Below are 14,834 nucleotides of genomic sequence, written 5' to 3'. Positions count from 1 at the left end.
GTGAAAATCTTTCTTCATGTATACCAGTGATGTTAGGAACTGGGGTCAGAGCACAGGGTCAGCCATGATACAGCACCCCTGGAGCACTGAGGGTTAAGGGCTTTGCTCAAGAGCACCAAGAATGGCAGCTTGGCAGTTTTTTCCCCCAAACAGATCTGTTGACCAAAATGGACAGTGTGGTACCTCTTCAAATTGGCAACTGTAAACTAGTAGTCGAAGGAGATATTTTTCTAAATGCAACAACCTAAATGTGTAGAAGATGAGCATTATAGCCTGCCACAGCATTGTGGATCTCCTTGTGTGCTTAAACTTGTCCCATACTTTTGCAGGTCATTTGTACAATACCCACAGTTCACTAATACATTTTTTATTAATTTATCTGGTATTGAATTATAGATGAGATTGGCTGCTTAATGCTTAAATTTATTTATTGTTTTGTTACTGAAAATAACATTATTTTTTGCTGATGTTAATATAATAATAAATTACTCAAGAATGTGTAAAATTAGAAAGAACACATTTTCCCTGAATGTAATGTTAGTGGATAAAATAAAAATGCTTTATTTTGAAATCATCCACATTCCATACAAAGCATTCAGAAGCAGATGCCAATTGCAAAGACTACATGTTGTGTCGACTCATACTGTCCAAAAGTTTATACATTTTTAGTTGCTTGATAACTTTTTAATATGGTGTTATGATCATTGATGTTACACATGTTACATATATCAGATGTTAGATGTTACATATATCAACAGCACAACTGGGAAACCAGTACCAGCTTTAAAGGAATAAGCACATAAACCTGGATTAAAAAAAGCTTTGAGACACTGTCCATTGTTAAAAGCTGTATACAAATAACAATGAATTTAATTTCATTAAAGACAATGGAGAGAAAACGAGCTCCATAATTTAAAAATGATGTATGCCCATGTCCTAAAGAGAAGAGAGACAGTTTTTCAGCTTGTTCAATGTGCGCAGCTATTTTTACAATCTTAAACACATGCACTTTTACATCCACTTGAGGTTGTGCGCTTCCTTTAGTCTCCTCTGTCTGATGATTGGCCAGTCTAAAACTTTAGAGTTGTTGTGTTGGCAGTTATTGGTCATTGTCACTGCATCACATTGTGGTGCATAATGTAGTTTAGATGCATTTCTTTGGATCTTGTCAGTTCTTTACACTTTGGCATTTCCATCACTTTGGTAGGTCAATCTTACTTCTAGAACATTTCTGGCTCATCATTGTATTTCTTTGTGAATTCTAATTTGGCCTAGCAATTCATACTGCTCATGAGAGAATTGTATTTGTAGTAAAGGCTTCTACTATGTATTGAGATGTATTTAAATCTGCCCTTCATATGTTGTCACTGACTCTTTTTTGTGGGTTTGCTGCACTTACAGTGTTATCAACTGCTGCTGTTTTCCTTAGCCATGTTTGATGTATAGGTTGTTCACCCGCAGTCTCTTACATTTACAGCACATTCCAAAATATTATTATTTTTTGTTGTTGTTATCAGCTGTCAAATGATTGTGCAATGACTTTGATTATCCCTATTTTTTATCTTTAAAATGGTTTGTTTTTCTCCCTGGTTTTCCCGGGTTCATATTGGTTTGTCTTATTGACCAAAAGAATCTAGCCAAGAAAAAAACATTCAGATTGAGTCATTGTTCAGTCAATCTTACAATGCACAGCTGGGCAACAAGGAATACCTGTCAGTCACATGTTCCAGTATTTTTGGATTACGTGAAAAATGGGGTTGATTTAAACAAAAGGTGTCATGTTCTATGTTGAATATAGATTTTAAAGGTCAGGAAACTAATGTTCTAATCTACTCTCTCTTTAAAAACTATTTTATATCTTAAACCAACCTGTCTTCAGGGTGTTTGACAATTGATGACTTAATCTTCCAATTTAAAGGGAAAAAAAAAACAACAGGAACATATTATTACAATAAAAAGCCGTAACAAAGCATTAAAAAGCATGTTGGGGTCAGTCAAATGAAACCCTGAACAAAACCCCACAATATATACCATTGAAATTGTTGCTTTGAATGCAAATAAAGCCAGGTAGGTCACACTTCTGCTGCTCTATGTGCTGTCCAGTTGTCAGTTCAGAATGTTATTTCTTTTAGTTAACAATTAGTTTGTTACATTCTTGGTGGTAAAGGTTCCCAAAATCTCACCCTTAGACTTTCAGGTCATTTTGTTTACTGTCATCTCACATTCCATATGTGGGTGCCACCCTGGGAATGGCCCATTTTTAAGCTAAATACACAATTGCTGGCAAACATTTAAACAAAGGCTCAATATATGGGCCCTCCACTGTAATATCTGTATGTATAGCAAAAACAAAGGAAATGGACCATTGCAATTTTTTTAAGCCACAGTAATGGCTGTTTGAAAGAGTGGTACAATGTAATATTAGTCAGTAAAGCACAATAATCATCATGGAAATTTCAGAAAACAGTCAACAATGCTCCTGCAATGACAATCCCAGTCCTCAATTTGCAGACCTTTGAAACCGAGATTTCATCCAATTGAACACATAAAATTAACAAATAATAAGAATGAAGAAGAAGAGGAATGTGGGTATTAGTGCATTATTGTACTTGTTGATTCATATTCATGAAAGATAAAAGGTGATACTGTGTGACATTTATTGTGTATGTTGCCATAATTGTCACAGATGACATTAAAGAAATAAGATCTGGAATTTATCATTTTATAATTATTAATGACAAAATCTAAGCAAAGTTAACTGAAAACTGTCATTTGGTTAAATATAAAAAGGAAGAGCTACAGCTACATAGTGTGGGATGTAAGCCATAATCGTCAAAATTAAAAGAAAATAAACACTTGAAATATATCAGTCTGTGTGTGATCAATCTATATAATGAGTTTCACTTTTTGTATTGACTTACTAAAATAAATGAACCTTTTAATGATATTCTAATTTATTGAGATGCTCCTATGTGTGTGTGTGTGTGTGTGTGTGTGTGTGTGTGTGTGTGTGTGTGTGTATATATATATATATATATATATATATATATATATATATATATATATATATATCGGTTAATAATTATACAAAATAAAAATAATATCAAACAATTAAACATTTAAACCGTGTTCTGATCCCACAGAGCGACTGTCTTCCAAAATCTGTGGGATGCCAGACAATCAATTCTGATCCGTGGATGTCTCACTTTGCAATAAACAGGACTTCAAGAATCTGTTAATAATATCTTAGTGCCATTATGCTGTAGCACACCTTCAGAGATTTTGTGGAGCCCATGTTTTGACAAGTCTGAGCTGTTTTAGGGATTTTAAGGATCCGGCAGGTGGTTTTAAAGTGCTGAAAGGTGTATAACTTTTTTTTTTCAGTGAGCCTTATGTCCTAGTATAATATTTGATGTAAAGGGCAATTATATTAGTCAGATAAAACAAGCTTAGTGACAAAAAAGATTACAATTAAATACACTGCTTTATAACTTTTTCTTATATCTCAGTAGAGGTGTACAATGTGGGCTATATAATTAAACCTCTAATAGATAGATAGATAGATAGATAGATAGATAGATAGATAGATAGATAGATAGATAGATAGATAGAAAATTGTTTTATTTTAATGGACATTTTTTATTTTTTGCTATAGCGCCCTTGGTCATAGCATAAAGTTATTTCAGCTTCTTTTTTTATTTATGTCACTACTCTAACGGGTTGGGGGTGGGGTAGTGTATGGGAGGGGGTCACGGCTTTTATTTACCCGATTGGTCAAGATCAGAAGTGAATCGGCTTAAGCCAATCAGCGTCGAGTGACTATAGAAATAGAAATAGTAGGCTATCGCAGTGCTTATACGTCAGCCGATATCGCGCCAATCACAACTTGCTACGTCATTACTTCGCGTAATCCATGGGTATGGGCGTGGCGTGGCGCAACGAGAGATTAAAAAAAAGAGAGAAAAAAAAAAAGGCGCAGCGGGGTAAACGTACACTGCGTCTGTTAAATAATATAAAAAGCGACGCCTGAGGCTGTAGCGCAACGTCTGAATCACGGTGTCATTGTGCGGTAATTACTGAGGTGCTACAGCAGGTTAATAGAGAGCTACAGTTCAGCATTCAGCGGCGTGACCGGTAAGTGTGTGTGATCTCAATAGCCGGTTCCTTCTGCTCAGGGTCTCACTAGGCAGCAGCAAGCCTTCAAAATGGTGGCAAAAAAGAATCTGAATTTTGCTCCGGCACATAAACCTATCAGGGTAATGCAATAGTAATGATTATTATACCTCCAGGCTTTTACATGCACTGAGAGCTGAACACAGCGCATATAGGATGCAGGAGGCCGGGGAGAGACGGCGGCTATGCCGGTGTAGCACAACCGGGAGCGCAAAGCTCGCGCGTGACGCCGTTTCTCACGTGTTACCCTGTGAACTGTAACGTCTTCTGTACATTCTCTAATGTTTAGTTTTGTTGCATCTGCCACGCGTTTCGCGGTATCATTAATGTTTTAAATCAGTTGCCATATCAATTTATCGTCCGATTGTGAAGAAAAACATCGGAAACATTTTCTTAATATCAAAAAATTAGAGTATGTTATGAAACGTTATCTATTGCGATTTATAATTTAGATTTAGTGTTGCAACTCATTCCTGGTGAAAGCAGGTAGAAGACGCTGCATGGCGTCGTGGATTGTTTTGCATATTCATATATTTGTGATTTATTATTGCCATAACAGGTTCACAGAGTTCACAAAGAAAGGACCATGTTTAATTCAGAATATAACAGAATGCAATTTTATTAGAATAGAAAATTATTCTTATTTGGTCGTGTTACTATAAAATAAACGTTTATACATGAACAATACAGTGTCCTATTCTGTTAAGATTACAGAAGAAGAGGCAGCGGATGTTAAAAATGAAGAACAAAAATAAAAGCTGACATTCACACGAGCTCAGGGGAAGAGAAGCTGCTCTCTCAGCCCGTTTCTACAGCAGTGTGACAGGTTTTAATGTGGGCTTAAAGGTTGCTAGGTTCGCTATTGGTTTATTTATTAATTAATTTATTTACACAAAGTTGTTTAAGTGTCTAAAAAAAGTCACCAAATTTAGTTACAAATGTGAAAAGCCGGTGTTTTACACTGACAGACGCTTTTGCTAGAAGGTGCTGGAACGTGACGTCATGCATATACAATTGAGTTCAATGTGTTCATTGCGGCGTCATGATCATTTGCATGTCAAAACGTCGTATTACATGAACATTTTTTGAAAAACACAGAATAGATCCGAGTTTTAACTGAATATAAAATATCGGACATTTACGCAGCTTTTAGTAAAACAAAATGAGACCAAAGACCAGTGTTTTTTTGTTTGGTCGTTTGTTTAAGTCAGTAGCACCTGCTCACGAACTCCAGTAGAATGATATTATGGCCATTTGCTGACTGTTTCTGTACACCTAAGTGTAAAAACTGCGGCTGTATTCTGACACACACACACACACACACACACACACACACTCTCCTTTTCCCCTGGGAATGGCTTACGTGCAGTAAGTCATTCCCCATTGCATGTATATCCATGTATACAGGCATTTAAGTAATTTTGGTAATTGACAATCCACGAAGGCACAAAATCTCTTCCACATATTACAAATAAATATTACATTATATCTATAACATGACTAGTTATCAACACAGCTGACTTCTGACCGTTAAAGTTTAGTTTGGGATGGTTGGGCTGTTCTGTGAGAAAATAAATCAGTATTAGACGGCTTAATAAATGACTCACTAGACAGATCATTTTAGTGTTTCGTAAGATCTGATGCAGCAGAATGTTGGGTAGAAGTGCTGGCCCTTTAAGCTTTCTGCAAAGTCATGCTTACTGTATGCTCTTATGCAACACCAGTTGTAATAGGGAGGATATCTACACCAGGAGAGGCGCTCAGTTGCTTCAGTTTAGCGGAGCTGTACTTTCTTCTCATGCTTCTGTGTGCACTTGCCAGTCATTCCGCACATTGGAAGAGTTGTGATTTTTTTTGCCCGATCACCCAATCATCATTTGAGTTTCCTTTTTTTTTTTTGCATGCAGAGGGTTACTTGTAAATGAAAGTTTTCTGCAATAATTTTGCGTTTCTCTGGGCTTACACAGCTGAGTGCTCCTACCATGGACCTGCATAATAAAGACGCAGATGATGTTCTGCCTGTGGTTATTGTAGGTAAGTGTTGATATACACCATATAAAAAGAGTGTAAAATTCTGGTGTTGTGATGAGTAGATGTAGGAGGCGAATGGTGGGAGGATTTATTTAAGAATTATGGTTATTTTAAAATTCTCTTTTTTATTCTAATAAGTTAAAATATTTAAGCTTGAACAACCTGATGCAAACATAAGAGAAAGTAAAACAGATGTGCATGTATTTCTTGTTTTTTTGTTTTGTTTTTAACCAGGTAATGGCCCTTCTGGAATTTGCCTATCATACCTACTATCAGGATACACACCTTATTTCTCTCCTGAGGCTTTTCACCCCAATCCAATTCTACATCAAAAACTTAAAGGGAACTCTCATCTGTCTTTGTTTGAACAGGTAAACCCATACATATATAATTTTTTTCCATTGTGTGTGTTTTTCTTTTTATTTGTTATTTATTATAATGGTTATTTATTATTTTACATCAATATATTGGGTATTTTAATAACCATTTGGTATTATACTTATTTATCTAGGTTCTTGCTGTAACAAGTTGTGATCTTTACAGGATAATAAAACCATTTAAATTAACCAGCCATAACATTTAACCCAATTAAATTTTATTTTGTTTGTGTAGTACTTTTAACAATGGTTATTGTCTTAAAGCAGCAGGAAGAAAGAAAAATAGACAAATGTAAAGACGTGAGGGACTTTGACAAAGGCAAAATTGTCATCAGTAGATGAGTAGTCAGAGCATCTCCAAAGTAAGTACAATAAGGGGTCCATTTTGGGTTCAGTGAGTAACCCAGCGAGTGCTGGCCCTGAAACAAAGGTGTAGGAACACACCGTGCATAGCAGCGTACTATGCTTCGGAAAATGTATAAGGCAACTCTATAAAATTTTTTTTGTTTTAAATATTTTTATTTATATATATATATATATATATATATATATATATATATATATATATATATATATATATATATATATATATATAATACTCCTACAAATGCACAGCCTCACATTTAATTAAATAAGTCCAATTTGTAGGTGTGTAGATATTTATTAAACCAATTTGTGTAAAGTTAATTTAACAGTAACCATAGAAGCTCAAAAGTAGAAAGAATGATGCCAGTATTTTGCCTCAGATTAAATTTTAATGTTTGCGTATGTCTGTGTGCATATTCTTAGGATCTGGAGTATCTGTGTGAAGGCTTGGAAGGCAGATCATCAAATCCTTTGGCCGTACTTTTTGATTCATTGCTCTTACCAGATAGTGACTTTGGACAGAACTGTGCCTCACCATTGGTATGGCGATTTGAGCCAGAAAGAGCAATGACCCACCTTGTGCTTGGAAAAGGACCACCTGGAGGAGCATGGCATGTAAGTACAGGGCTGGCTATGGTCCAGTGGAATGCAGTTTAATTTCTTAGCATTGTTCAAGGGGGAGACAGAATACAGACTACACCCAGGAGTTGGAAAAGGTATTTTAGACCCCATGACTCTAAACTAGAATACATTTTAAAATAGAATAATTTTTTCTAATTTTTGAGATATGTTAATATTTTCAATTTCTAATAAAATTTACTGGTTTTGTTTAAAAACAAAAAAACATAAAATAGATTTTTACACTGATATTTGGATTTTTTTTATGCATGTTACACCTGGATATTATAGATATCTTACTCAGTCATTTAACTGAAAGTTTTATAGTCTTCCAAACTTTTATCTCAAATCTCTCCCACATCTGAGAAATAAAAGCAAGTACAATTTAGATGTTTCAGCAGCTAGTCATGTGCCATGCATATGGAGGATCACATGCTATCTGGTAATACTACTTCTGTTTTTCCTACAGGCTATGGAGGGATCCATGTTAACTCTTAGCCTTGCTAATTGGATGGAGCTTCCTGGACTCAAACTGAAGGATTGGATGAGAGAGAAACGCAGGTATTTGACATTACATGCAGAGAAGTTCTAGTCTAGTGCATTTGTGCTAAAACATACATCTCTATTGTCTCCTTTGTTTACTGGCTTCTTTATAAGTATGTATATATAAATAGCCCAACAGCCAGCACGTTGTGATTGGACTTGTACACAATTCAGCAAGCTTTTTACTCCAACTACAGTTGCACATTAATTTGCAGAATGTGTACTGTAGTCATGGCCCCATATGCAAAGCACAAGATATCTTAATTTTGGTCACTGATATGGACAAAATAGTTGCCTTGGGATCATCCAGACAAGTGTGAGCAGCTCACTGTACAAGCCGTGCAAATACAGTTCAAGAGCTTCAGTTAATGTTCACAATCAAACATCATACCCACATAGCTGCCAACACTGACAAGTTAAAGATGGCAGTTATTTTTAATAGATTATGCATTCTTAATCACGCCTAGCGATAATGTTTTTTTAATGTTAATCCACGTTAATGTTAATCCACATTGAGAGAAGATTTTATAAATGGTTATTAAAATGTGTGTGACTGTGCATGGCATATGATTGTGTGTGGGTGAAGCAAGGGCATCTACTACTAATAATGAACCTTTTGGTGTTAACTCTTTTATGTTTTGTGGTATTTTTTAAAATGTTCAATTCAATTTAAATTAATTTTTATTTGTATAGCGCTTTTACAATGAACATTGTCTCATAGCAGCTTGACAAACTTCATGCGGTGTGTCACACTTCATTTCCCCATTAAAGAAAAAAAAAAGATTGTTAAGATGTTACACTCTCCTATTTGTTAAATTCATCATTATTAAAAACATCATAGTAAACATATTAGTTAAACAATCTAAGTTACATCCATGATTTAACGTAAAATAGCTTCTTTTAAAATAATGGGTACTTTGTTATATTGTTCATGCTATGAGCAGAAATTATTATTATTATTATTAGATGTCGACTGCTAAACTCTGAGTTGAGGGGAACTTCCCAAGTCGAATTTCTGAGTTAAAAATGACAAGTTCTGACTTTTAGGCAAATGCAGTATTATTCCGAGGAGTGCATCTTAAGCATAAAGTACTTAAGAACTTGAAGAGATACATAGTCAAAAATCCATTAACCGTGCCCCATTTCCAGAATATGAGCCAATACGCAGAGTGCTTTCAAAAATAAATGTTAATTTATTTTTATCAAGTAAAAATACAGAATGTAAATAAACAAAAGAGAAATCTAAATCAAAATAATATCTTGTGTGACCACCCTTTGGTTTCAGTTATTACACTTGTAAAAGTCAGGGATTTTGTAGATCAGAGTCAGGCATGTGATTAACTGAAACAGAACCAGCTGTGTAGGAAGCTTAAACTGGGTGGGGAACAGGCAAACTCTGCTGATAAGTTGAGGTTGTGGAAGTTTGTATGTCGCAGGTCATACACTATGGCAAGACTGAGCTCTGCAACAAGACACATGGTAGTTATACAGCATCAGCAAGGTCTCTCCCAGTCAAAGATTTTAAAGCAGAATAGGTTTTCCAATATGTGCTGTTCAAGCTATTTTCAAGAAGAACAAAGAAACGGGCAATATTAAGGCCCATAGATGCAATGGTCGGCCGAGGAAACTTAATGCAGCATACAAAAGACACACTGTGCTTACTTCCCTTCAACATCAGAAAGATGAACAGCAGTGTCGTCAGGAAAAAACTGGCGGAAATCAGGGACCCAGGTACACCCATCAACTGTCTGAAGAAGTCTGGCCAGAAATGGTCTTTATGGTAGAATTGAGGTCAAGTGACTCTATGCACGAAAACAAAAGAACTGGCGGGAGAAAAATGGCAGGTGCTTTATACTGTTGAGTTAAAATTAGAAACATGAGGCTGTAGCAGGATTCAAGTTGTATGCCGAAGAGCTGGCGAGAGAAACAATAATGAGTGTCTGAAGGCAACAGTGAAGCAAGGTGGAAGTTCCTTGCAGGTTTGGTTGGGGCTATATGTCAGCAATGTTGGAGATTTGCTCATGATTATGGTCTCCTTAATGCTGAGAAATGCATGCGGATAATTATCCATCATGTAATACCATCAGGGTGGTGTCAGATTGGCCCCAAATCTATTTTGTAGCAAGACAATAACCCCAAAAATGGAGACAATGAAGAACCAATAGTCCTGGAAGTGATGTTTGGCCCCTGATCATTGACTTTGCCTGGGACTACATGAAAAGACTTAAGGGTTTGAGGCAGCCTACATCCACAGATGATCTGTGGTTACTTCTCCAAGATGTTTGGAACAACGCACCTGCCAAATTCCTTGTGCAAGTGTACCTAGAAGAATTGAATGTTTTGCAGGCAAAGGATGATCACACCAAATATAGATTTGATTTGAATTATTCTTCTGTTCATTTACTTTCCATTTTGTTAATTGATCAAACAAACAGTTTTATTTTTTAAACCATTCTTACTTTACAGCATTTTTCACAAGTACCTAAAACGTTGCATAGTACTGTAAGTGTACAAGTAATGGGGTAAACACACCACCAAATACCCAGGGTAAATAATTTTTATACCTTGTTTGTGTGTTTTGTTAGGAGTGTTCGCAATGACCGTGCCACATCAGCAGATATCGCCTCCTACTACCAGCACTATGTGAATACGATGGGTCTGAGTAACAACTTTGCCCCTAGTACTACAGTAACCTCAGTGCAGCGTGTCTCTCTTCGCTCAGGCCATTCTGGCTGGCACATCCAGGGCATACAGAGGTTAGACAATGGAGATGAGGTGCCCTTCTCGGTGCAGGCGGAGAATGTAGTGCTGGCCACAGGCACCAGTGATTCCCCAGCCTGCCTTGGAGTTGAAGGAGAGTCACTACCTTTTGTTTGCCACAGCTTTGGAGAGTTTGAGTCAGTCATCTCAAGTGGAACCCTGTGCAAATCATCAGAGCCTGTGCTTGTGGTTGGAGCAGGGCTTACTGCTGCTGATGCTGTTCTATGCTCCCACCACCTCAACGTACCCGTATATCACGCGTTCCGAAGAGACGTCTTAGACCCAGCACTCATTTTCAACCAGCTGCCCCGTCTTCTCTACCCCGAGTACCACAAAGTTCACCAGATGATGAGCCAGCAGCAGTATCAGCCAAGCCCTTCGCTACCCAATCTACTGTCCCAGCAGATGGCATCAACAGACAATGACCACAATCAATTATCCTGCTCATACCCAGGATATATGAGCTTCTCAAAACACCGTGTTGTATCTTTTAAACCCAATGGCAAGTGCATTCTGGAGGCAGAGGATGGGCACCATGTGGTGCTGCAGGTCTCCTTAGCCCTTATTTTGATTGGCTCGCAACCTAATCTGTTCTTTTTGCCTGAGGAGGGTCGGCAACTGGGGTTTGAGCTGGGTCAGCCAATCAACTGTCGGCGCAACCCAATTAAGGTGGAGCCATACACTTATGAAAGCGTGCAGGAAGTGGGGCTTTATGCCCTGGGTCCCCTAGTCGGTGAGAACTTTGTGCGCTTTCTCAAGGGTGGTGCACTAGGCTCTGCATGTCATCTAATGCAAAAAAAGAAGGGAGAAGTGACTGTGTCCTACAAAAGCCTGAATGTCGATGAGAGAGGTTAAAAAAAAAAAAAAAAAAAGAAAAGTAGTGATGGCTCCACAGGAAAGCCAATGTTTATTTCAGACTTTACCTGCTCCTGGAAGAAAAAAAAAAGAAGGAATCAGTAAATTGTGTTAAGGGGACTTTCCTTGTTAATGAACAAAGGGCCTCATTTACCAATTGCCAAAAAACATTACACCAGATTTTAAAATGTTTCCAAAACTCTGGATTTCTTTGTACCCGTGTGCATGCAGTATGTTAATCCATACAGTTGCCAACTCCAAAAAAACCGCACACTCACTGTGCTAATGTAAGGTTATATCGAGACATTAGGCCATGTCACTGGGAATAAAAACATACAGTAACTAACTGTGTAACGGAACCTGTAAGTATCTGGAGTGGAATTACAGAAAAGGTCAATCTGATTGAATTAAATGGCTAAAAATAATATGATTTAACATGATATAAGAGATACATTAAAAACATTGAATGTAGCCAGGTAATCCAGCACACAAATTATTTTACACATAGAAACTTCAATTATATTATTATTTTATAATCATTAAAGCATATTTTTACTGGGCTCAATAAATCCATCACACACTAATGTGCCTTCATGCAGTATACTTTAAAGTATATTGCATATTTGCAGCCTGTGGCATATTAGATTGCTCATTTATCAGTCACTTAGTGACGTCTATAAACAAGTGTTACAGCTTAAAAAAAGATGCCGTGGCAAAAAGAAATCCTGTATTGAGCCATTACAACCCACAGCAGCCTTCTTTCATAACTGAATGCCTACATTTATTTAGATTGAAAGTCAAAATTTATATGTATGGTATATGTATGGGTGGGCTTGCTTGCTTGGGCTTTCTAAAATGATTATTTATGATTTATTATTAAATAATTTTTTTATACAACATGATAAATGAGGCCCTCTGAAAAGTTTGACCAAATGTGTCTTAAAATTTACTTGCTACAAAATTTGTCTTCACATGACCTACAGCAAGAGAAATCGCAAAAGATCTTGAAGAAATAAGAATGGAAGGCAAGCTAAGCAACTTGTCCACGAATGGCATGTTAACGGGGAAGAATGAACTGAAATGATTGGTGCCATTAAGAGGAATGTTATGTTTGAACTTGAAATGTTGGAATGTTAAGAAGTAAATGCTGCCCAAGCAGTTAGTTTACAGCAGTTATTTTCTTGATTGCATTGTGTGTACACCCTGAGACAGTTGTGCTAGTTTTTGTGAAACTGCATCCGTCAAGTAATTAGCTGCTGTACGCGAAGCAATCAGGGATTTTATTTATTTTCAAGTTGTTTGGGAACATGTAATTTGCGATATAATATATTTGTACGCATTTTTCCAAGAAAAATGTATATGCTTGTTATGGGACTTTTCATTTTAAAGACTCCATGTTTAAGGTAGTAATGATGGACAACAATAATTCTTCACATGAAGAAATTTGGAATTTGCCAAGCAAATTAGGTTTTGTACCAGTCCTGGTACTTTAATTCATTTACTGGTAAAAAGTAATAAATACTGAATATCTATAGAGAGTCTAGCCTGAAAACACCAAGCAGTCTCTATAAATCTGCTTGTCATAGGTTTGACTAATGAAACATAGTTTGCTAATCAATCAAGAAGACATAAATCATCCTGTATATAAATAACCACTAAATACACTAATTGCAGTGTATTACTTTATAGTAAATGTCCTTTCAGAGTACACATTAAGGAGGCTTTGAGAATAGAAACAATATATTTGGGCCAAATTTTTTAAATATCTATAAAAAGGATTTTTTTTTTTTTTTTTTTTAAGAATTTATTGTGTATGTGGTAAAAGCGTCCACTTTTATGACAAACAAGACAAGGCACTAGATCTTGAAACACATAGTTAAACAGTTACTTAATCAACACAAACATCTGAATGTTGGGAATCAGGACATTCTTGAAATTCATTTTTAGTTTAAACAGAAATAATCTTTGTAATTACAAAGAGCTTTTAAATTATCAAAGTTTGCTTAAAACAGAACTGTATGTAAAGGGAACAAAACAACTTTGGTTAATGCAGTACACAAAACAAATTTCTAGCATTTCTCAATTTTAATGTTCTTTAAGTAAAGGGTGTGTAGTTAAAAGGTTGAGATAAATAGCTTTTTGTTATAAATGCAAATGTAATTATATAAATAAATGTGTGTTTGAACTCAAATATCATGCTTAGGTCTTACATGTAGACTTGATTGTGTTTTATTTGTTAAGCTTGGAAGCAAACGTGCCATATGATTGTTTTTGTGGTTTGCTCACTTAAACTGTAAATATAAATTGAAACAAAAGAAAGCCTGTGTTTTTGTTTGTTTGTTTTGCAGTCTTTAAATATGTGATATTCTTTGTTAAAAGGGACCTTGAGAGGTTAATTCATAGAACTGTGGATGTCAAATGGATATAGTCACACTGACCTAAAAACATTAGATATATTAGAACCAGAGGTCTATTGCATACAGACTACCCACAGTACACAGATTGTCTTAAACATTCTGTTATAATGTATATTTTAGCCGAGTTTCTGTCATGTAGGTTCTTATTGAGTATTTGTATGTCTTCTTCTTCTTTTGGCTTCTCCCACAGCGGATCATCCGTCATCCGATCACCCCCCTGTCCTGTACATCTGCGTCCTTCAACCCAACCACCTGCATGTCTTCCCTCACCACATCCATAAACCTCCTCTTTGGCCTTCCTCTTTTCCTCCCTCCTGGTGGCTTTAGCCTCAGCATTCTCCTACCGATATACCACATGTCCAAACCATCTCAATCTCGCCTTTCTCATCTTGTCTCCAAAAAGTCCTACGTGCGCTGTCCCTCTAATAAACTAATTTCTTATCCTGTCCATCATCGTCACTCCCAACAAAAACCTCAACATCTTCAGCTCTGCTACCTCCAGCTCCACCTCCTGTCTTGTACTCAATGCCACTGTCTCTAAACCATACATCATCACAGGTCTCACCACAGTCCTATAAACTTTCCCTTTCACGCTTGCAAATACCCTACTTTTACAAATCACTCCTGCCACTCTTCTCCACCAAATCCACCCTGCCTGCACTCTTTTCTTCACTTCTCAAAGTATTTGTATATA

The 14,834-nt window shown here is 36.5% G+C and overlaps 1 protein-coding gene across 2 annotated transcripts; it reads left to right on the top strand.

Annotated features, from left to right (window-relative positions):
- The first annotated feature begins 3,937 nt into the window (after positions 1-3,937).
- On the top strand, positions 3,938-14,042 carry osgn1 (oxidative stress induced growth inhibitor 1). 2 transcript variants are annotated; one of them, XM_046854285.1, is made up of 6 exons: positions 3,938-4,134; positions 6,141-6,207; positions 6,439-6,575; positions 7,371-7,562; positions 8,035-8,126; positions 10,694-14,042. In XM_046854285.1, exons 2-6 carry the CDS (start codon positions 6,156-6,158, stop codon positions 11,721-11,723), a joined length of 1,503 nt encoding a protein of 500 aa, XP_046710241.1. In that variant the 5' UTR covers positions 3,938-4,134; positions 6,141-6,155; the 3' UTR covers positions 11,724-14,042. The 2 variants fall into 2 exon arrangements, with proteins under 2 accessions (XP_046710241.1, XP_046710251.1); XM_046854295.1 differs by lacking the exons at positions 3,938-4,134; positions 6,141-6,207 and adding an exon at positions 6,849-6,943 and having other exon boundaries at positions 6,441-6,575.
- Positions 14,043-14,834: the final 792 nt, after the last annotated feature.

This window comes from Silurus meridionalis, chromosome 1 (genome assembly GCF_014805685.1).
Source record: "Silurus meridionalis isolate SWU-2019-XX chromosome 1, ASM1480568v1, whole genome shotgun sequence".
Classification (NCBI taxonomy): Eukaryota; Metazoa; Chordata; class Actinopteri; order Siluriformes; family Siluridae; genus Silurus; species Silurus meridionalis.
Note: the sequence above shows the minus strand (reverse complement) of the source record. Positions and strands in the feature narration are given on the sequence as shown.

Coding starts and splice junctions, on each gene's coding strand:
- osgn1 (XM_046854285.1), top strand. CDS start 6,156: ATGGACCTGCATAATAAAGACGCAGATGATGTTCTGCCTGTGGTTATT. Junction 6,576..7,370: donor ATCTGTCTTTGTTTGAACAG/GTAAACCCATAC, acceptor GCATATTCTTAG/GATCTGGAGTATCTGTGTGA. Junction 7,563..8,034: donor CACCTGGAGGAGCATGGCAT/GTAAGTACAGGG, acceptor TTTTTCCTACAG/GCTATGGAGGGATCCATGTT.